Source organism: Agelaius phoeniceus, chromosome 4 (assembly GCF_051311805.1).
Source record: "Agelaius phoeniceus isolate bAgePho1 chromosome 4, bAgePho1.hap1, whole genome shotgun sequence".
In the NCBI taxonomy this organism is placed as follows: domain Eukaryota; kingdom Metazoa; phylum Chordata; class Aves; order Passeriformes; family Icteridae; genus Agelaius; species Agelaius phoeniceus.
In genome coordinates, this window is record NC_135268.1 from 17,944,132 (window position 1) to 17,968,232 (window position 24,101).

Below are 24,101 nucleotides of genomic sequence, written 5' to 3' on the forward strand. Positions count from 1 at the left end.
AGTGAATTCTCTTCTGTTCCTGCCAGAGGTTATCGAAACCACTTTGAAAAGCTCCCGGACGTTGCCAAGCAAATTTGTAAATTGCGGCTGCCAACCCAAATCACTAAAAACTAAAAGCAGTAAGGAAAGCCTTCCAGAAATTATTTAATGGCATGGAATTATTTCTACAATCACCTCCTTTCTCTGGGATGCACAGCAAGTTGAGCCCTCCTTTGTGTCTGCTTTCTGGAATGGGAGTTCACTGGAGCAGAAATTCCCTTTCTACTTGTGTCTTGTGCAGCACAGACAATGTCACCAGTATTCTACAAATACAGCACTGCAACAGAACTTCAGCACTAAGCAGCTGATTGTCAAAGTGACTTATAAACTTAAAACTTTGTTTCTGGAATATGGGACTTTTTTCAAAGCCTGAAACTGATAAAATCTTAAACCAGCACTTCTCTACCTCTTCTTGCTCAGGGAAATAAAACATCTGGTACAAACAAGCTTTTTTTTTGCCCTCTCCCAAGAGTTTAGTAATTTTAGGGCAGTTCAAGGCAGGCTGATTTGTTCTTCCACTCTTTTATAATACTACATGCAGCTATTCAAAAGCAATCTAATTAGGAGAAAAATCAACTCAACTGCCCTTCTCTACACCTCATACCTGCTAGAAAACCAATGGGTTTTACTGGCATGCCAAAACAATGACCCCAGACTGCATTGAGAAGATCAATCTTTTAGGTTCCCTAAGTGGAAAAAAAAGACCACTTGGTATGAAAAAACATCACAAAGGAAGAAGTTTTAGTATCTATGTCTATAATACCCCTTATCCCATATCAGTAATTTAATGGAGGTGAGGATAGTAAAGGGGGGACAATTGCTTTGCTAAACAACATGACAAAGACCTTATGTGAAGTACAAATTCACCAGTTTCATAAGAGAGCTGGACAACTTTTTGCATGCTACATTGTTTTAAATGAACTCTCCTGGGTGTCATAATCTGTTAGTTAATTCTGGAAGTGGCCCGAAGGCCCCGTAACAAATGCGACCTTCAAAAATGGCAGCTCAGATAGTCTAAATGCACATCAAACCAACCAAAATGGTCCTAATTCAGTAATCCCTTAAACACAGAAAATCCCTTTGACACAGAAAAAATTACCACTTTGAGCCTTGGAACAGAAACATTTTCCTAAACTTGGACATTTTCTGCTCCGTCCTTCTTTGAGATGGTTTTTACCCATCAGTTAAAGCATTTAATAAGCCATGGTTTGGGAATTGACTGTGAACTGCAGATACTCTTGTACCAGAAACCAGACCAGAGATGCAACATAAAAAAATATTTTTCTATTTTTGCACATCACTCTGGTCTACAAAGTCCCAGAGCAGCTTATGAGCGTTCCATACCAGGGAGTCAGATAGATAACTGCAGATAGATAACAGTTATTGGACAGAAAACAGCAAACTGTAAAAATTATAGGAATACAACAGAAAGAGTCTTCCATTGTAGTAAAGAAGCCTGATCCATTGGGAAAAAAATATCTGTGAAATGCCATAACAAGAAGGGAATAGGACTGGAAGGAGAAGGATATTATTTGCTGCGTATTACAACTGAAACTGTTTCTCATCACCCAGATAAGTGCATTCATCAAAAACATGTCAAATGTCTAAATGCAGAATGAATGAGAAATGCAAAAATTGAGGGTCTTCCTTCAAGTAAGTTATTTTGGATTTTTTTTCTTCTTGTCATTCAAGTGTTCATAGGTAGTTTCAGTTTAAAGTATTAAAAAATAGGTGGCAATATATTTTCCATTTCTCTGACTATTGCCCAGCTTGTAACCTTTGATGTGCATTGGTAGATGCTTTAAAGAATTAATTGGTCTTTACTACAGAGCTGTATTCCTGTAGCTGAGCCTGTTTGTGCAACAGTTTGTCCTCCCTGGCATTATTCCTAGATTCTCTTAAGTCCATTACAAAAGTAGGCAGATGTCCTTTCTTAATGACATTTCTACTTGCTTAGAAATATTAAAACCTTTCTCCCAGTCCCAGACAAAGATATCCTATCATGTCCTTAATGATTCCATCTTTATTGTAATGAATTTACAGGAGTTGCCGGTTCTTCCTCTTTAATTGAATTCCAGAACGAAGCCTTCATACTCAAACGACAGGGAGTCTCAATACTGCTATGGAAATTGTTTTTCACTAACATCAAAATGCAAGGATGTTTTCAATGCATCAAAAAGTAAATTCTTATTTGTTAACAAGAATAGAAACAGAAATTGTCTGCTTTTCTTGTTACTAAAGGATTTGAAACAAATGATACTAATTATTTTCAGAACATCCTTTCAAAACGGTCCTTTCACTATTTCGGCAGTTATCCTAAGATGATAAATTCTAGCCTGAAAAAAATTAAATTCTTCATACGAGGACATTTTATTCACCATCCTAAACAAAAGTAGGACTCTGTTTCTATTCCTCTGCCACCTTATCACTGTTCTTCCTTTCCTGTTGCCCAATTTTTTTTACCATTTTTTGTCCCACAGTAACCTCTGCTGTCCCAAAATGTGGAATCTTGCTAAATTATCATTTTAAGGACGGGCTGTAGTTTACAGAATATCAGTTTCTATATCTCACATTTGAGCCAAAGGAAATTTGGGGTGCTAAGTTCAGGCACGAGCTTTAGCAAAGACAAAATAAGCAACTACTTATATTAGCATGGCTCTGGGCACAGGACATTCCCATTGACCCCCTCTGCCAAATATGTCTGTGCCCAAGTGACAGAGAGATTTGCTGTTCCGAAGTCCAAAGTTTAACTTAACAAGGTTAAAATTAACAGCGTTTAACAAACTCCAAAGCTGTAACTCCCAAGTTAGCACATATGGAGTGAGGGCTACAATGGAAGTGATTTCTACAGTGCCTGCTCTCTATGCTCCCCTTCCTCAGCCTGACTCCACCAGCTTCAAGAACAGCAAAATTCCAGTTCCAAAAATCTCATCCCACCAGTCAGGTCCCATCCCATAAGATTCTTGTGACGAAACCTATGTTGTTAAAAACCTTTGGCTATTTATTTCAAGTGACTCAACTTTGAGACATTCTTTGGATCTCCTTCCAAACATATCAACCACAGGAACATCACACAGCCTTACATCCCCTCCTAGCAAGTCCTGTGGAGGCAAACAGACTGTTTCAGGATGAAGTGGTGCCCCCACTGAAGTCAGTACCTGTAGCTTCCCAATAACATTTGAATGCTGGTTTGGTGGTATCCTTACTGAAACTCAGATCCTGGACTCACTAAAATAAAACATATTAACATTTTTAGGCAACTACCTTGCCTTACATATAGGGAAATGTTTGGAATAAAATGGTTTCAACCTCTGATCTTATACTGCAAAATTTTCTGGTTTTCAAAAGGAATACTTAGGAGACATTACCAGAGCATTTTAAGTATTAAAGACAATGAGACCATGAGATATATTTGATAAGTTTGCTAAACTATTAGAATACTTAAGTAGCAACAAAGACCTTGGTGATTCTGGCACAAGTTACATTTACCTTCTACTTAGAAAAAGACCAACTCCAATAATTTCTTTTTCTATAGTCAAAATTCATGCTGCTACTATTACTACCCTCCTCTTTTTTGTTTCCTAATAAGAAACTATCAAAGCCACCTGTTGTATGTTACTAATGCTGATAATGTAATACTCATAATAGAAAACATATTCCCTATTCCAAAAATGCTTTTATTTGTCTGCATTGTGTTGACCCAGAAAATTAATATATGTCTAACTTCAAAGATAACAGTCATTGCATTCATTTCCTTGGCATTCCTACATGCTTAGGAACTTGCTAGTGTGCACTGATCAAGGAGAGCAGCACACTAAAAATAGAGCAACAGTGCATTCCTGACCTGAAATTACTCACTTTGTATGGAGATTTGAATTTCTAATTAGTTAGTTAAAATGTCATAGCAAAAAGCACATTGGAGGAGAGGAGATTCAGTGGATAACCTGAAGTACCACCTGGATGTGCAGTGTGATCTGGGAATGAAGTCCTGCCGTTTTGCAGCTGCCATGTGAGGTAGAATTACAGGCACAGCATACCCTGGCTAGGAGAGTCCAGCCTCTGTTCTTTGTGTGGCACCTTGCCAATCATTATTTGGAAAGCTATGGTTTGCTTGCAGCACTGCTGCCTCCATGATCACTTGGTTTATTTTACTAATTGCTCTCCCTTTTGGGAGTGATGTCTTAATATCCAGTGAAAAGTTTCTTCCTCCTTTAGCTTCAGGCCATACATCTTGCCCTAGAATCAACACAAGCATTTGCAAAAGCAAGCAGGGAACAAAAATCCCAGGCTGGTCTTGTTTCATTATTTTTCAGTCTGTTTTCTGAACAATAGATAGCAGTACTTTGTTGGTACAACACAGAAAGCCTCATTTGGAGGGGCTGTAGGCAACCACAGTTCTGCCTGTATTTAAAATATCATCAACTGTTCCAAAGGGGGAAAAAAGCAGCATATGAATAATATTCATTTCCAACAGCATCCTGCATATCTGACTCTTATCCCAGATAAAACTGACCTGTCTATATGAGAACATTTAACCAGCCAGCTGCTGGTTGAAGCTTTGATTACCATACCTGTAGTCTTCCTCCCTCCTGCTGTGGACAACAGCAAAATGTCTATTCTCAGTTCTAAATATAAAGCCATCACTCCTTATAGTTTGAAATTCTAGTCATTTCTAAGGTTTTAGACTACAGAAAATCAATTTTCAACCAAAGACATTGATGATAAAAGTAGATGCAAATTTGTTTATTTAACTAGTCTATGATACTTTTGTATTGTCAGGACAGAATAATGTGAGCAGAGCATAGCCTTAATCTGGATAAAGAAATAGAAAACCATTGCAAATACAGGAAAATCTCTAAATAAAAGCACAGCTTACAGATGAGTGGGTATATTAAAATCTACAGTAAATTTATCATAGTAAGCTTTGCCACAAATTCCACTGTATTAAAAAAACCAAAAGGCACTGATAACAAAATAAATCAAAATTATTTAAATTAATACAGACTCTATGACATTTTTCATTTCATCTTCCAATGGGCATTATCCTGCAAAATATTATTTCCAAGACATTAGCTAACATCTGCATCTAGTACTGAGAGTTAGCAATTGGAAGAATTAGGAGAGTTAGAAATGATTTCTCAGCATGGGAGAGCATATTAAAATGCAGATGTCAGATAAGGTAGATCTGGCATGTACTATGTGAGTGATTTAACGTGTTAAGGAAAATGCAAATGGAGCTTCAAAAAGCAATTACACCTTCAATCACTTCTCATGTGTGAAACACAGTCTATGACAAAGCCTTCTAAAAACAGATGCATTTTGAAAAGATGGAGGAAATAAAGTACAGTAGCACAAACAGCTTGAAATTGACCCAGCCTTGGTACATTTCTTAACAGAACTCAACATGTTCAGAGATTAAACGATCCAACAATCCAGATGAGGCTGCTTTTACCTGCATGTGCAATGTAAAAATTCTAATAATCTGGGACTACTCAGATCATTGGTTTAAGTTATTATTTTACACACATTTCTCAAAAAGGCCATTCTACCTTCAGTAAATGAGGCTGGAAATATCAAACATAAATCACAATCACATCCAAGTGGACATTGGGAACAGCCAGATAAAACAGTCATAATGAAATCCAGTAGCCATATCCTACTACAGAAAACACAGAGAGAAATTGGCACAGGAGACTCTCTGCTCACTGAGTGGGCTGACACTGCTCCCACCCTCTGCCCACCTGCTCAACTCTTCCAGGGCTTCCAAAGGGGTATCCAACACCTCAAATTCCAGGCAACTAAACCATTTGTGTTGCTATCAAAGCAATTCTGGTGGTATAAAAATGGATAGGCACTTAAAATTCACAGGGGGCAGTTAATTTCAGTAATTCTCTTCATCTTGTGTCAAGCTTTGACTATGTGAACTGTCTGCAAGAGCAGAAATATAGGACTAATGAAAGACTCCCAAATCCAGTGACTTTCCATAGAAGTCTGAGCACATTCAGCTCCAATGTATTCTTTCTTTGAGAACTCAAAAGTGAGAAATATTCCAAAACAGTGGAAGCCTTCAGAATCTTGCTTTAATTTCTGCATCTGTTTCAAAAATAAAGGTAGCTCTATATGTTTCTCATTAAGTTGCTGTGAGGCTTCCTAAATGCCTGCATGCAAACAGTGTTTTTTTAAGAAGATAGGAAAAAGAAAAATTATTTGATTTTTTTAAAAGTGCCTTAACTATTGTGTGTTAAACTAGAAAATAAAAGATACTCTTTCTTCTTCTTCTCTCCCTTTTTTCTTCATCCAAAACACAAACAAACTACCCAGTGAGCTGGAGCTGATGGAAAACAAAATTGGACAATAAAAACCCCAGAAAGATTGAGAGCTAATCCTCATTTCCTTTCCTCCAAGAACAACTCCATAAACTCTTAGCTTTTATCACACTAAATAAGACCAGATATAAAATGGTATAAAAGAAACCACAACATGGACCATATGTCCTGTTCATATTAATGTTATTTAAATTTCTTAAATCAAGAGCACTTCTAAAGCCCACATTTTTCTGTACATCTAGCACATATACCAGCTATCTGTATACCACGTGCATTTATCTAGTCAGACTCATTGAGCATATGTGGTTCTTTGAACATGGAAACCTTTTAATTTGGCAGCCAAAGCAACATTTCTTGTCTCTTCTCCTGTGCCTCCCAGTGAACAGCAACACCGCTCATCTTTAGCCAAAAATGGCCAGCAGTCTCATTTCTCACAGGCTGTGTTCCACAAGAAATTTACTCACTGATCCCTCAGCAGAATGTAGATTTGCTTTGTTACAAAGAGTGAACCCCAGGAATTCTATACAATCTAGTCATGCCCTTGCTATTACAGCTTTTAAATTGATGTTAGACATAATTTTAATTTAAGGTGTAACACCTGCTTGGTTTTGGGTGCCTTTTGGAATGAGGACTGGAAGGGGGAATAATTACAGTTAATGTTTCATATTCCAGTCCTGAACAGCAGGTGTTCAGATGAAAGCTCCGAGATATCAATTTGAAATTATTGCTGAACATTTTCCACTGCTGACAGTGCAACAGTTGCTGATCATTTTAATAGTATTGGCAAATCTTCCCATGTCAATAACCACTTATCTTCAACATAAGTGGGGTTATTTGCTTCAGCTTAGATCCTGAACTCTCTAAACTGCTGATTAATGATTAATAGTTCGCATCTGTGACAAGGGACTGAGCACTCCTGAGTCAGTTTCAGTTCAGCAGGCCATTTGACGTGCCAAAATTATTTCAAGCAGAAGTGGAAGAACAGTTCTGCTTCACATTCCAGATGTTTTCCATACACAATGACATCATGTGTTGAAACACCACCAAAGTCTCTTCCACTCAGAAAACAGGAATATTCCTTGAGGACATGTGGAGAGCCTCAGGACCTTTCATTGCATCAAGGTTGTACTGCTCAGCAAACAAAAAGTTCCTTTGGCTGAGCTAAATGCTTTCCTGTGATTGCTAATATGGGTTTCTGAGATGCCAATTTATCATCAAAGCACAACAGAACACAAAACCCAGCATGCTCTGAACTCTGAGATTTCAAATCCTTTCATGCATTATGCTTTGCAAAAGTTGTTAGTATGAGCTGGGTTTATTTTGTTCACAGAACAGTGCAATGAAGTCCAAAGTAGTTTCGCATGTTGCTGAAATGCAGAAAGCTTGCTGGTGAGTGAAATGATCAAAAGAGTGGTCAAGTATCCAACCTGTAACTCTGTTACTGTCCACCTGGTCCAGCTCCACTCAAAAGGAATTAGTCTTTAACAGAGCAGTTATATTTTTGCCCTTCCTATACTCGTTAGAAATATTCTAATTCATTGATCAAACTATTAATACAAAGCTAAAGACCCAACACAAATGTAACTGTTTGAATTGCTTGCAAGTTGTATTTTGTGCTTCCAAGTACAGGTCAAGTTATGGAAGGCCTCCATCCTTTGGCAGAGCTGTACAAGAAGTTGCGTAAGCTGCTGTTTCCTCTCTTCAGTGACCCAAACCAGCATCTCCCTGCAGACTTTATAAGGGGACACAGTCTGGAAGTCACCATCTTACCAATGCCATTAACAGCAGCAGTAATACAGGCAGTGAACAGCAGCCACTGCTAAAAAACCAACAGAGCTTGCATTATTCATCACCCTAGCACTCCATCTATCAACTGCCTTTACTGAGAGTCACCACCAGCCATGTCACTAAAAAGGGCACCAGGTCTTGCAAAAAGTTTACAGAAGACCCTGGAATGAAGGTCTAACTTTCTCATGGTGAAAAAAACCCCCTTAATTTATGTCTAGAAGCTACATTTAAAATTCTTGAGATCTTTTGGTCTTGTTTATCTTCTATATTAATTTAAGGCTATTCTTATTTCATTTTTATTTGATCTCAAGACACTGAATTCAGAAACAAATACACCTCACACAGTAACATTTTTTTTCCCATTATTACCACATTTGGTTCCATTGACTTCTGTCTCTGGAGCTAAGAAACAAACAAACACACATGACAGCCGGTGTAAATACATAAAACTCAGGTGTACGTCTAACTAGTTCATCTTCTGCTCATTATTAAACCTTGCAGAGGCAAACAGTGCTTGGGTGCAGTGTACTGAGCATAATAATCAGCATCAGCCTGAGAGGTCAGGTCTCACTCAGCAGCATTTCACCATATCTGAACGTCACACACGTGACAAGAATATGAATGAGTTCTGTGCAACAAACACACACTTTCAGAGAGACAGGCAGAACACATTTCTGACCTGTGCTGTCAGTCACTGCCTCAAAGCAGCATGTCTCTTGACAGATGCCAAAAAGGGGGTGAAAAAGTGCAAAGGAAAAAAGAGACACAAAGCAGGAATTTCAAACTGCCCAGTTTCTACATGTTTACCTTCACAAAAAGATAAAATCAGTGCTGTGGACTGGTCTCATAAAGATATGTTTCTCCAAAAACAAGTGGTGACTGCCTTGGGAGTTACAGCAGCAGCCAGCAGAGCTCACTTCTACCCTCATCAACAAAGGTTTAATTCTTGTGAGGTACAAGGAGAAAACCCTTAAAATTACCAGCCCTGTTGCTCACACAAAACAACCACAGACCCAGTTCAATTGCTGGCAACAGCTTCCATTCCTCTGGAGGGAGTGTAAACCACCAGAGAGAGGAGTTAGTGCATGGAACACAAACAGAGGCTGAGTGAAGATGCCACAGGAAGACAGAGGAGACAAGGGGGATGGTCCATCTGAAATGCTTGCAGAAAAAGGCTTTGTGGGGAAGCAGAGAATTCACACAGGGGATGGTATCTTTCTTCACCAATTTCAGTCCTTCTTAATTCCATCCTTGAACTTGCTTACTGTCTCACAATTCAATGCAATCCTTCTTTCAAGTATTTTGTTCCTCTGCACCTCATTTTTTTTTTCTTTTTCTTTTTTTACTACATTTTTTACAATTTCTTTGCTTTGCTTTTTCTACCTATACTGCCTACCCCTTTTCTAGTCTGTCTGATTTCCTGGTGATGTGTCCCATGCTAAGTTACCCTGGAAACAGGGATTTAGACACTTAAATTACAGATAACTCTACCTGAAAGCCCTAATATTGCTGAGTATGTCTGTGAACTCCATATATAATTTGAGGCACAACCTCAGCAGGCAAATAAAACCAAAAGAACACAAAAAAGTGGGTTTTCATACATTGGTAAAACCAACAAATGGTCAAGTCATCCCAAAGTCAATCAGTGCATCTAAACCTGAAACAGCTCCACACAACTATTTCCAGAAACTCCAAGACCAGGCTTTTTGTGTTTAATTGTGACACTGATTAAGATACCATTAGTGTTCCTGATCCTTCAAGTTTAACAATGAAAAACAGCCTCTTAAAATTTACTCCAATGGAACAGACAGCCTTCAGAAAATATGGACAAGCTCTCTCAGTATAGAAGCAAATTTCTCCTTGGGAAACCGATTTTACACAGCTGTTCTTTCTCAGAATTGTGAGGAAATTTATAAGAATACAATCACACAACCTCCTGAACTCAGAATGGCCATATTAACAGCTTTTCATCCCGCCTGAGTAAACTTCATTAAACTCTCTTCATACTCAGCAGATGAAGCACAATTGATCGCATACAGAGTCAGATGGAAATGCAAAATTAGCTGGTTTAGAGATGCAGGGACAGTTAAAGACAGCTGAGATTTTTCATTCCATTTTCTTAATAAAGAGCAACAGTGACTAAATTTAGTTTTACTTCTCAGATAAAAGAAAAAAAATGCAGGTGCAAAATCAATTAAGACCTGCTAAAATTCTACATTCACTTCAGAAATTACCATACACTGAGCAACCTGATAACACTCCCGTTTTGGTCAGGGACACACAGGATTTTAAAACCCATGACACATGACAGCTGTCATCCTTCCAAGTCCATCTATTCCTCAGTTGCCTCCCATTAGAGAGTCCATTTCTACATCTCCAGCTGCCCCAAAAGGAAAGCAAAATGTTTCTGAATGCCTTAGCATCTATATTCTCCACGTTTGCCTAAGATAGCTCTAGGAGACAGGGAACAGAACAGTGCAGATTTCAGCTTCCCACCAGATTCCCAAGGCTGCAGGAATAAGCGTGGTCCGCCTCTGCTATTCTTCCTTCAGTTCTCCAGTTTCCAGTTTAGGATGAAGGAAGAACAGGCCAAGATAAAGACAAGGTACAAGATAAGCCAGGCCACCGTGCTGGTGGAACAAGGCCACGTGAATTTATGCCTTACAAAACAACAACAATAAAAGATACTCAGGGTTGAGACTCAGGGAAAGCATTGTAAATAGGAAACATTTTGGATACTAGCAAAGAGATGCTCATCTTTCAATAAAGACAGAGCCAAAATATGTCCCTGCAGCTTAGACATGAAGAAAAAAACAGAAAGAAGAAGTATCAGTTAATTCTCTGCCTGTTTGAGCTCTTCTTTAGAAAACCTTGATTTGAAATTTAGAACAGTGCTTCACACTAGTGCTAAGGTAGATTTAAAAGTAAAATATTTCCTATGGTTAGAAACTGCCTAACAGTAATTAATCCTGGAGAACAGTTCAGCAGAAAGATGCTGTTAACTGTTCATGGAAACAAACCCCAATTTTCTTCTCTAACATTCCACCACAGGTGAGCTCCTATAAAGGTCCCTCTTGACCTCCTGCCTCAGTCCCTCTTAAAATGTCCCACCAAGTATGGTTTCAAAGAAGTAGCCCTCACATCAGCCCAGTGTCCCTCATCCTGTATCCTCATGCTCACTCTGATGTTACCTGCACATCGAGGAGCAATAACCTCCAAGAGCCTACTGAACAACTTCAGCCTTTAAACAGCAATTTTCACTCCTTTAAACAGCAATTTTCCTGGACACATACAAAGAAGAGCAAGAAAGACCATAAAGCCATGGGAAGTGCCATCACTTCCACAATTTTTTCGTTTCTTTCAAGAAAAAACCAGGAAGAGACTGGTCAGATTTTAATCCAGGCCAGATGATTTTTCCAAAGCTCTCAAAATACGATTACAGCAACTCCACCAGGCATGGGGAAAGGCCATAATAAGTTGACAGGGCCCACTGAGAGTTAGAGAAGTGCAGATGTAAAAGGGTGATGCTCAGTACTGTCAGCAGTAATGAATTACTGCTAATTCGTGCTCTGATAATTCTTTACACAGGCAATGGGGAGGTTGTTATTTTTTAACAGGTATGATTATCTGGTTACTTGTGGGTAAGTCAGGGAGGCTTCTGGACAAAGCCAGGGAGGAGGTACCGATGCACTGTTCAATTTAGCAACTGTTGCCATGGAAATATCTTTTTTACTGACTGCTGATGATTATCTCATGTTTGAAATGTGATTTATGCACATTTATGCAAGAGCAGAGAAGCATATTTATAAATGAGCAAACCATGGTTATTCCAAGATTAAAATGCAGTGTCCTCCATGTACTTTTCAGAAATACATAATTTGCCAAAACAGATTATTAATCATGAAAATATATTGGTCTTCTGCAGTATGTAACCCAATTACCAGAGTAAAGCAGAAGCCCTTTCCAGATCTGAAATTAACAGGAACAGGAAACATAATGCAATTCCCATTTTCTTCCTCTTATCTTCTCACAGGAAAGGACAGGGAGTGAGCCAGAGAGACTATCTGGTGCAGCAGCTGCTATTGTTATGAATTTACAAATGCACAGGCTGCACGAAGACATATTCTGCTTCCTGCTGCAGGATTTTTGTCAGTTTTCTTCATATTGCCCTTTGTGTCTAAATCTAGTTTTCAGAATCAACGTTTCTCCACAAGCTTAGACACATTTTTTTAATCTGCTTTGTACTGATATTTGCCTGCCAATCATCTCTCATTCCACACACTTTTTCCTATTTCAGCTATTTAAACAGAGACTCCATGGGGATGATTCACTTATTTGTGTCTGTGTCTCTGTGTGTGTAAAGCAAGCTGAGAGATGCCAAAAAATACTTCCATTATTTCTGACAACCTCTTGAATGGGCCAGAAGTGAGGGTTTCTTTACCACTTGCAACAAAAGACAGGGAATGAAACTAGCAAACAGGATCAAAATGGATGGTGGTGAACAAAATACCTCCGAATGTAGGGAAAAAAAGTGTTTCTAGCTGCATATTGACAGAACAAAACACCAGGTCCTGCTAGGAAGTCCCAGCAGTTCCAGGAATTCTACCTAGACAAAGATTAGAGCTATTGAAAGTCCTTGCTTTAAGGTGCAAAAAAGCAACTTATAATTGCAGAGCCTCAGAGAACTGAGATTTCTTGTATTAACCAGCCTGCACAAAAGTATTTTCAAGGTAAGGAAAGCAAGAACTGTACCAGTGAAAGTAAACATAGAACAACAGGTCACACAAATTGAAAGGACTCTGCAATTGCACAAAGCCACCCAAAATATGATCAGTACTTGAAGTACCAGCAAAAATGCAGAAAATTAAATGCCTCTTCTCCCATGCAAATAGACAAAAATAAGGCATTTAAGACCTGCAAATGGTTTGTTGAGGCCAGATGTGATCAGGCTGCTTTTGTGTGTAAGACCTCACAGATAAGAGTGAAAAATCTTTAAATGAAAATGCCCAAACTGCAGACATGTTGCACCAAGGCAATGCAAGTTATCAGCCAGGCTCCTTGTGTGCATTAGGTCTCATTTCTGAGCCATACTGGGAAAGGAACCCTGCTTGTTCAGTGGAATACTGAAGTTCAACTGCACTTTGTTCACTGTGAAAGCAATATACCCACACATTTCAACTTCAGTACTGCAGCTAAAGTTCATCTACAACCCTGCATTTGAAAAAGGTACTTAAAAAACCACCTGAATTTTAGTTTTGTAACATATGGAGACCAGAGAACAGTTGGTAGTGAAATCCTCCATTTCAAGAATAAGGCCACTCTTCAATTCTCCACTTCTATTTTAATGTCAACTGGATAAATATGTAAAGTTACAGCTAGCATGCATTATAATCTTATTATAAACAGAGACAACACCAAAAGAGAGCTATTACACAATACCCAGAAATGTGATGAAGTACAAGAACTCTTGAATAAGCCCAATTAATACATCAATTGTTGAGTGACAACCATCATATGTGGGTGCAGAAATAGGTTCTTTGCAACGACAGAGCTGGTAAACGGAGGGACTCACAGCTGAAGCCCACTCTGCGTGAGCTTGGCCAAATTTAGGAGAGATATAGCAAGAATAGAATCCACCTCTGCTTCCATTTTCTTAGCAAGGCTATAGAGAGACAGCATTCCTCAGTTCCCATAGCAGACATTCAGTGCAGCCACATTGCTAAGAACATACTTAGTCATCCATACAGATACTGACAAATCAGATCAGAAAATCAACTGTCTCAAGCTCATACTTTGAAGGAGGGGGGAAAAAATGCTTTGCATTCTTCTTATTTCTGGGAATTAAACTGAATAAGCTGACAAAGTATTTTCGCTAATGAACACAAAAAAAACCTGAAGGTGTTGCCAGCACATAATAGCTAATGACAGCATAAGAGCATCAGTTCAGGCAGAGACTGAAGCCAGAGACAGCAAGGGCCCAAGCAGAAAATTTTAAGGTCAGTCCAGGTAAAATTCAGTTTGTAATGAAAGAAGACAAATGCATGAGACACCTACTCTTAACTGACAGAACCCAGACAGTGAATTCAAAGTCACTTCTAAGCCCAAAATTGTAAAGATTGTTCCAGAAGATCCAGTTGCAGAATATGCCAGATGAAACCTATCTTGCCCACTGCAGCAACTGCTACATGACAGCAGACCAGGAACAGCAGGACAAACATTCCTGCGAGTATCTGAGCCAAGCCACCTGCTCTGGCCAAAACTGTGCCCACACAGTGACCACTGGTGCCCAGTGTTGCAGTCATATCAGACTGAGCACCAGCAGAGCATCAGCACAGTGTGCATGGCAAGCAGCTGACACTGTGTGCCATACCTACAGCATACTTATTTATCCTCAAAGGACAGCAGCCACCACCACAGACATGTGCACCAGTGGTTAGAACTGCCACCACCATCTTTAGAGAGGCATTTTATACAAGACATGTCAGTAAACAAATTTACAAGTGGGAACGGGTCATGCATCCTGGCTTGACAGGGTGACACGTGTGACAGCTCCACTCAGGCTCTGCATGAAGAAACAGGCTCAAGGAGTAATAGAGATTGAGCTTTGACTAGTTAACTGTTAATAATATCTGACACACATGGATGAGGATTAATCAGGGAGTTGTCAGGACTGTTATAATAATAGCTGCTTGAAATGCTGTTCAGTGGGAGGGATTCTAAATATGAGAATACACTCACTTAATATATTGCAGAGCTTGCTTTAAAATTAATCATGAATAATCATTAGAGGCCTTCTGGTTGGAGGGAGGGAGTATTTCACATGACCCAGATGCTGGCTGTACATCTCCACAGATGGGATTATAGCTGTCTGGTACCTAATAATGAGAGCTCTGTTTCAGCCTCATGCCTTTTATTTCACTCTTGGTCTAACTGCAGTTGCAGTGAGAAAGTCCATCAATTTTAGCCAATAAACGTGCTGGTATTGCTGGGGTTGAATAAAAAACTGTGATGTACATGCAACTGTGCTTGTGGGAGGTTGTCAAAGACTTACACTGGAGACAAAATTGACTTCTGCCTGTGGAAGCTTTGCTTCTGCTGTCTTGCAATTCTGTTTTCTGCATTCGAATATAATGCAGCAATGTTCTTAGTGCTGTGCATAATTTTAGATACCTGGATAGTCTGATTGAGACACCATTCAACTGCTTAAAGTCACATGTGTTAGGATGCTTCAGTTGCTTAAAATTAAGTTATGCATACAATTATCCTGGAAAAGAACTCTCTCTTTTTCAGTCCTGTGGGTAATACTGCATCCAGAAATGCTGTTGATGGTAACAATAAAGCATCCAAAAATGACTGAATGCAGCTGAATACTATTTTTCATAACAAAAATTCAGTAGTCAGTGAGTGCTGTTCCATCTCAAAGCAAGGTTAAACAAAACTAACTGCAGGCTAATACAGAGGAGTACCCCAAATTCTTATTTTCTTCCATTTTGACTCTAGTATCCTGATTACATTGCTTATTTGGTTCCTTATAAGACCTCCTAGAGACAGACAAGGTTTACTTCTAGTCTACTACTAACACCAACAAGACAGCAAAAGAATTATATTCTTTCCTACTAGAAAATAAAACTTCCTTATAATTGTTTTTCACTCCTAAAAATTACCCAAGAGACAGCACTACTTAAATTTTTGCTCCTTCTGTAGCAGTGAGTCAGGTGCCAAGTGACTCATTGCCCCTTTAATCTGTGGGTAAGTATCAATATTCATGAATGTAACTTCTATTTAATAATTAATTTAAGGACAAATACTGCTTAGATATGGTAAGTACTTGAACTTCTAATATGCACCAAGGTTAAATACTTGTCAGAAACACCTTATGTCCTCATATCTCAATTACCTCTCAGGAAATAGAAAGAAAAAGATTTTTCAGTCATATCAAAATGTTTTGCTTATAAATTTGTAATATTGAATTTACAATAGACAGATGTCTATATGCTATACAATATATAGGCATTGTTATATACATATGGAATTTTCAAACACAGTAATGGATGTAAGCTGTTGATCAATGCAAATGACATTAACTTCTGTATTTGTGAACTTTGCACATGCTGCATAGGTACAGTGATGATATTTCTGAAAAATATCAGTAAGCAACACCAGAGTGTAATTTAAGTTAGAAGCCAACAGCAGTCTTTGGCCACACTGAAATTCTCCATCTCTCCAAAAGGTGGGCTTTTAATTTCCAGGTGGCTTCATCACTAATTATGATGGTTTGCTTCTATTTTTTTTTTTTTTTTCTGAAGGAAGGTTTTCTATTCCTAGCCTGCTGTGGTATGCCTTCCATTGAGGGATCTGTAATTAGTTAGTCTGCATTTCCTGCTGTGGTGCGGGTAAGGATATATTTCTGGAAGTAGCAGCAAAGTCAGCTTTAATTCAGTCTAATTTTACTCTATTAGGTTTTTTTATTCATTAAATGCACCTTGAAAATCTCCCACCAATCAGCTTCCCAAAAGAAAGGAAAGTTTTCCCTATGTGAACATGCAACTGACCTTAGATTGCTTTCTTTTTCTGTTTGTTACACATTATCAAGAGGTTACATACAAAGTCTTTGCTTGGAAGATACTGGACAAACTTCAAAGAACTGAGGTAACACACAAGGTCCTTCAAATCCAGCTTGGGCTGGGCATTTTGTCAAGGGATGATCAAAGTCCTATAACCCAGCCAAGACTCAGGCTCTTCATGTTTGAACAAGTGAGCTGTGAAATAAGAGATTGACTACAATGCTTTGCTCAGAGGATGCTCATGGATTGCTTTTGTGGTCACCCACCCCAGGATGTGTTCCTGGCTCCTCGTCTCCACAGCAGCAGAGAGCACAGAGATCTCCACCCTTGCCCAGGGTGATGCACCAGACATGTCTTTTCCCATCAGAATCTCAGAGCCACATTTTCCACCACAATGCACCTTATTTACACAGTTTTCCATCTACACCAAGCATTGTTGAGGTTGGTTTTTGTTACTAAGCCTCAATACTCAAGGATCTAGCCCAATATCTGCACTTTAACACTGAGGTTCACCGAACTGAAAGGGTATCCAGGAGGTGCCCTTTTCAGGATTTGTCACTTCACACTAAATCACTTACCCTCAATTATGTTTACCCAACTATAAAATAGGGGCAATAATACTTATTTTTCAAAGATGATATGAGGCTTATTAATGCTTGTTTAAGTGCTTTGTTATGCTTGAATGGAAAAGGAAATTATTATTATAATTTTAAGTGAAGCTTAATTATAAAACTGTTAACATAAGCGTATTAGAAAAATGAATTCTGAATTGCAAGCCAGCAATTGCTCACTCTTAAAACAGTGTGAGATGATTTTATATGCATCTTGCTATCACTAATCCCCTCTTCTCTAAATCCTACATTTGTTTTCCATATTGCAGCTAAGAAGAGGCAACATGCAAATTAAATTTAGTGTCGAATCAATCAAGAAACAATACCTAGTAACATATTTGGTGATCTGTCATCACTAGAAGCCCAATTAAAAAAAATAAAAATAGCCTCCATACAAACCCATTCTGTTTGCTATATACTAAAATAAACGACACATATGATTGTCACTGGTACAATCTCTAACCTGAAAAACAGGCTAAATTACCTCTCCTTCAAAGGCAGGAAGAGAGTTGGGTATTTTCAGCCTGGAGAAGGGGAGGCTCCCTGGAGCATTCTGTGCCTAAAGGGGCTACAAGAAAGTTGGAGCCCTTTGGAGCTGGAGTATATAACCTTTTTACATGGGGGTACAGTGATAGAACAAGAGGAAATTGCCTTAAACTGAAGAAGGTAGGTTTAGATTAGATATCAGGAAAAAATTCTTTCTTGTGAGGGTGAGGGACTGGCACAGGCTGCCCACAGAATTTGTGGATGTCCCATTCCTGGAAGTCCCAGGCTGAACGGGGCCCCTGAGCAACCTGGTCTAATGGAAGGTGTCCCTGCCCATGGCAGGAAGGCTTGGAACTGGATGATCATTAAGGTCCCAAACCATTCTATGGTTTTATGAAGATCAAGTCATCAAGTTACCAAGATAACGTCAAATTTGCAGTAAGATTCTTTCACAAATTTGCAAACCCTAGAGAGCACAGTTCTTCCTTTAATCAAACCACAATACAAAATCCTTTAAGTGGCTTGCTTAGAAGACAACTCAGGACTCATAAAAGTACATAACACTGAGGATTACACAATTATTGTACAGAAAGAATTGAGCAAAATAATTTGCTTTTACCTGCCATAATGCATTTGTCAAAACAAATATCACTTCACTCCCAAATCTTCTGCAAATGTGTTCTGTGAGCTTAAGCTCTGACACTTACACAATGTATACAAATAAAGGCAGAACTCCGGGATCATTTCCAGACAATAAACAGAAAGAAAATAACTCACTCCATTTCCTCCAACCCTGTCACCAATTTATACTTCAGAGGCTTACCAGAAGAGGCAAATAAACAAAAAAAAAATCTGTTTAGATAAGGCACTGCTCATAAAGTTTTCAAAAAGAGGATAAGTATTTGATGCTAAAATGAAGTGCCTTCAAAAAAGCTCCTCTAGAGCTGGGGGTTTGTACTGCTCCCTGCCCAGAACTGTGTCTGGGAATGCAATGGTAGTTTTCCATGGTCACAAAAAGAAAAAGATACTTCATGCTGGGGAGGGGTGTGTGGGTAGGTGCTGTGTGAAGCAACAACAACAAAAAACAAAACAAGACAACAAGAAATCCCCAACAAAACAAAAACAACTCCAAAATGAATATCCAGTGAAAGCCAAGACTTCAGATGAAGAGAGGAATCCAATTTTATCTAATGTTGTCCAATATTGACCCAAACCAAATGTCTGTATCAACAAACACAATTTGAGCAGAACTGATCATCAACAGGACTACTTAATCTAAATTAAATTCTGTAAGGTTAAAAAAAGAAGTCTTAAAGGAAGCAGCCCTCTCTCCAGAATTCTAGTTGAAAACTGCCAGTAAGAAAACTGTCAGTAAAATCAAGAGACTTCAGTCAGTTGTGGCCATCATGTGTGGCTGGACCTTGCCTGGAAGAAGGAGTGCCACCACTGTTCCCTCCCCACTGCAGCACTCCTGGAGCATCACCTCACGTGCCACTCCCAACAGCCTCCACCAAGCACAAGATGAGAGAGGGAAAAGGAGAACTGAGAGAGCAAATACACCAAAATTATTTGATAGAAAGCCTATTTGATGCCTTCTAGACAAAGAGAAAATAAGAATAGTTGCAACAGTAAAGCCTCAGTACCGACAGGCCTTGGATGGACCAGAGAACACAGAGTCACAGAGCTACAGCAGACTGCTGCTACTGAAGTTGACAGGAAATCTCACAGTTAAGGACCAGCCTGTGCCTGGTTCTCCCTGTGCCTGTGGCTTATCTCCTCCCCTTAATGATATTTCAGCCACCATTAATTCAGAAAGCCACAAGGTTTTCTACTGGTTTGCTGGGTCTTCCCTCCTGCATGCAGTCATGGTGTCCTTAAAACAACTTCCCATCTTTGAGACAACTTAGCTGAAGGCAAAAGTTTTTCCAATCTGGAGCTACCACCAGAATCAGACACTTGCTTGTATTTTCCTACTCTTAACTTCATTAACAGACTGAAGTCCTAATTTGGATGAATAATTCAAATGCTGGTAACTAATTGCACTTGTTCCCTCGGCAGATTTTTCCCGTGACACTTGCTTGTCCTACCAACCAACTTCAATGACAAAGGCTTGATGTCATTTTAGCACCAGGCTTTTTCTGCCCTCTTATGCAAACACCCTTTGCATTGTCCTCCATATTTCTGGGCTGCAGGTTCTGCAAGCATAGCACACTTGTCAACTGGACTTACTGAATGTTTAACAAACCCACAGTGACTGTGTGAAAGTCTCCTGCAAAAATACTGCAGGATGTCACGTACAGCATCCAAACCTGGGCTCCAAGAACAACTGTGTCAAAGTTGCTGTCCTTTGTCTTTGTCCCACACCATCCTCACTTTTTCTTCTCCTTGTTTTTTAATCCTTCAGTTACAACACATCTCAACAGCAAGCATGGTACTCTGCAAACAAACACACTTACCATAAGCAAGGACAAATCAATTCATTCACTGACCTAATTTTAATTCTGAAAAGCCAGTTATGATTTACAACATATTCTATTTATTTAAAAAAACAAGACTGACATGCCAATGCAAATGTGCAATGCTGATGATGCACTTTGCTAGACAATTAAGCCATAAAATTCTATAGCACTGAAAATACACATGCACAAAGGAGCCAAGTTCTGCATCCTGAGGAAATAGCTTTGTATTCCATAAATTTACAGCATTTTATATCTTACAAAAAAAATTGCAATAAACCCCAGAACTGAAGGTTTCCACCCCCAATCACCATTATATGTGTTATATGGAAGCCATCACTAAATGACTGATATTGAACATAGAAAAAAATAACTGAGTATAAAGACTAAGTGCCAAAACAGAAGTACAATACCATTTTCTGATGGTAAATTTGAGCAATTTAATGGCAACATCTGCTCTTTTTGATAAAGAGGCAGATGTATTTTGGGCCTCACCCTAAGTGAATGAAAATGAATACATCACTTGCTAAAAAAGCAATATTTTACATAAACTCATAATACCAAACCTACAATGAAAATCTTATTTATTCTGATGACTTACTAGCCTAGCAGAAGCTTTGAGCCCAAATATTTCTTTTTACTATAGGAACAAAGTGATTCTCTGCATGAATTTCATGTTATCCATCTGCAGAATAACACATTATTGGAGATGGAATACTGGCTTAAATCTCTCTTGACACCATGCTTTATTTTCCTGCATGGCAATAAAAAGCAGAAAGTTTTATTAATGTAAAACCATGAAATGTACCAAGAGATACTCTAATACTATTCACCATGAATATAGATTAACATTTTAGGGTTTATGGTTAGTTATATATTCATTAAAGTTACTGTAAACAATATCAGATGGAGGTGAAATAAACATGAAAAAAGCTCTCCATGGGTTGAGGTATATTCAACATCACAAAGCTCCTCATGTGCTCATTAAGTGCAATGATGTAACAGATATAAATCCAACAAAATGACACAGTTAAACATAAGTCTTCCTTTGTTTAAAACTCATTCTGCCTCTATTTTGCTGCATCTATCCCCATTCTGCCTCTATCTGGCTGCTGAGCCAGTTATCTTTACATATGCTTGTCCTTCAGAGCAGTGATACACAGTCCTTCCAAACTGCAGCTCATTGCTCCAACACAGAATTTCTGGAGGACAGGAACATTCTTCTCACAGAAAAACAGAAGGCATTCATAGCACTCTCTCCCTCAGATAACTCTCAGCTCCAAGTGGAAGCTCTGCACTAGAACATAAGGATCGAAAATAAATAACATAAATTTGAAGTGTCAAAAGCAAGTGCCTCACACAGGGGAAAAAAAAATCAGCAAGATAAATCCTGCACAACATAGGTACACTGCTTTTTTGCTGTCTGTTCTCCCCCTTCCCCATCCAGAGACAAGGTGCCCAGTGAAATAACTCAAACAGCCACTGATTTCTGCTCTGGATTTACTGATTGAATAAAGGAACAACCCAAACAAGGAAATCTATTTCCTTTCCAGCATGGCCAATAAACAATCTCATCACAACCAAGCTTTTCCAGGTACAGACTTGCTTGTCTGAATTTGCTCTATATGTTTAGGCTGAATTTTTCTTTTGAAATTGAATTTTTATGGTATTGTTTTGAAGATATCATGTAACCCTCTTTCAAGTTTTTTACATCATATTAACTTACCTCCCTAAGCTGTACTAGAAACAAAACCAGCCTGCAGATCTAACCCAAAACCACGCAGTTGCTCTTCTGGGCATTCCATACAGTATTACTTTGAGCATTTAGTTTGGGAAACACCCACTAAACCTTTTCAAGGACAGTTTCTAACACAGAAACTGCAAAAGATGCAACTGCAAAGCAACACAGCTGAAGAAGACTGGACACTGAAAAGAAAACTGAAAACAGGATGCAAAGGAGGTACAATGGTTTTGTCAGTAAGGCACAGAAATAAGAAGAACTTGATTCTGGAACCTGTTGTTATTACAAGCAGGTTCTAAAGCAAAGTACTGGCAATCCTGATGGATGAAGTAAAAAGAGCAAGCTTCCTTTTTTACATCCCTCCAAAAGTTCTGAATGAAATCCAAATGAGAGTTCTGCTGACCTCTGCAGAAAGATCCAGCATGCAGAGAACCATGTTAGTTGTGAAGATGACATGTATTTTAACACAGTGCCTAAATTGCAAAGCAAAAAAGAAAAAAGAAGCAGTGTTTATCTAGAGCAGCAAGAAATGGAGTAGGTGGTGGGACAGAAGTGGTTCACATTACAAGATCAAAGCAATTGGGCTTTGTAATCCAGCAGGATGGGTAGGAAAAAACTGAGGCTTGATGACCACAAAGTCTGTATGAGGCATCAGTGGGGAAGGGAGGATGTGGGCAGGGCTAGGTCAGGCTGCTCAGTGAGGACAGCCACTGTGAAATAGCACCAGGCCACTGCAGGGCTATTGGTTTATCTACTAAGCAAGCTTTTATTTTCTTTTTGATTGGAAGGGACCTCTGAAAGGTCATCTAGTCCAGTCCACTGCAGTGAGCAAGGACATCTTCAACCAGATCAGGTTGCTCAGACCCCCATCCAGACTGATCCTGAATGTTTCCAGGAATAGGGCATCTATCACCTCTAGACAATCTGTTTAGTATCTGCTCTAAATTGACCCTCCTTCACCTGAAAACCATTACCCCTTGTCCTGTTGCCCCTATTATAAAGCATCCACATCTTTCCTAGAAGTCCCTTTTCAGTACTGGAAGGCTCCTCCCTTGGAGCCTTCTTTCTCCAGGCTGAAGCACCAGTATCTCAGCCTTTCCTAAGAGAAGTGCTCCAGCCTCCTGATCATCTTTTTGGCCCTTCTCTGGGCCTGCCCTGACAGGCCCATGTCTATCATGTACTGAGCTGGGTGCAGTACTCCAGGTGAAGTCTCCCCAGAGAGGAGTAGGCCTGCTAATTGAACTGATATGTGCTTGCAGATGATTAAAATTTGATCATCGAGCAGTACAAAGTTTCCTTGCAATATTTCCAGGTGTGAGGTCAGAGGTCAAATTCATTTTAGTAATGACCATTACATTGGATTTTGTTGCTCGCAGTCAAATCCTGACATAAGACTTAGAATACATTAAATGTTGTCCTCTCTTTTATACTTAGAACCCAATAAAAATCATTGTAACATACAAGGGGCTACAGTTTGATTAAGGGTCTTTTATGTGTAATTCTTTTTGTTGTTTTAAAAACTGCCCCTATTGCCTTCAGCCTATTAAAGCAGCATCTCCCTCCACTAGAATCAACCTTCACATTGTTTCCATGACCCCACCAAGTTCTGCTTGGTTTTACATCTCTTTTATTTTCTGAGTAAACCTTAACAATGAGATGTGAAGGTGGCCCACAAGCCCAGAAAATCAAAATAAACCAGTTCAAAGCCTGAAGTTTTCACTGAAGGCTTTTGAATACTTCCGTTCTGACAGCACTTCTTCCCAAGTGACAGTTTGAGCTTCATGCTCTGTGTACAGAGCCACACATGGAACCTCAACCAACAACTGCCACATCTGCCCAAAGAAGCCAAAACCAAGCAAATATCCTTGTCTTTATTTTTTCCAAATTCTCAAAAGAAAAGCAGAGAATTGCACTACTGGTTTGTGACATTGAGGTCTCGATATATCACCTTCAAAACACTTTATGAAAGAGTTTGTAGACCATTGCTGTTTGTAAAACTATGTGAGTATTTTTTTGATAGTGTTGTGTCATGGAAAACATCCATGGGATTCTCTTTGCACAGCTTGGCAGATAAAAAAATTAATTTTAAG

General features: G+C 39.0%; 1 protein-coding gene across 5 annotated transcripts in view; it reads right to left on the bottom strand.

Moving 5' to 3' along the window:
* Window positions 1-24,101, bottom strand: part of MAPK10 (mitogen-activated protein kinase 10) — a 147,062-nt gene that overhangs the window by 111,145 nt on the left and 11,816 nt on the right. The window contains exon 1 of one of the 5 annotated variants that reach the window (XM_077177006.1): window positions 20,113-20,131. The exons of the other annotated variants lie outside the window; for them this stretch is intronic. Coding sequence (XP_077033121.1) covers window positions 20,113-20,117 — 5 coding nt within the window. The 5' untranslated portion in view covers window positions 20,118-20,131. Of the gene's footprint in view, window positions 1-20,112; window positions 20,132-24,101 lie in introns of those variants that run through there. 5 annotated transcript variants of the gene reach the window in all.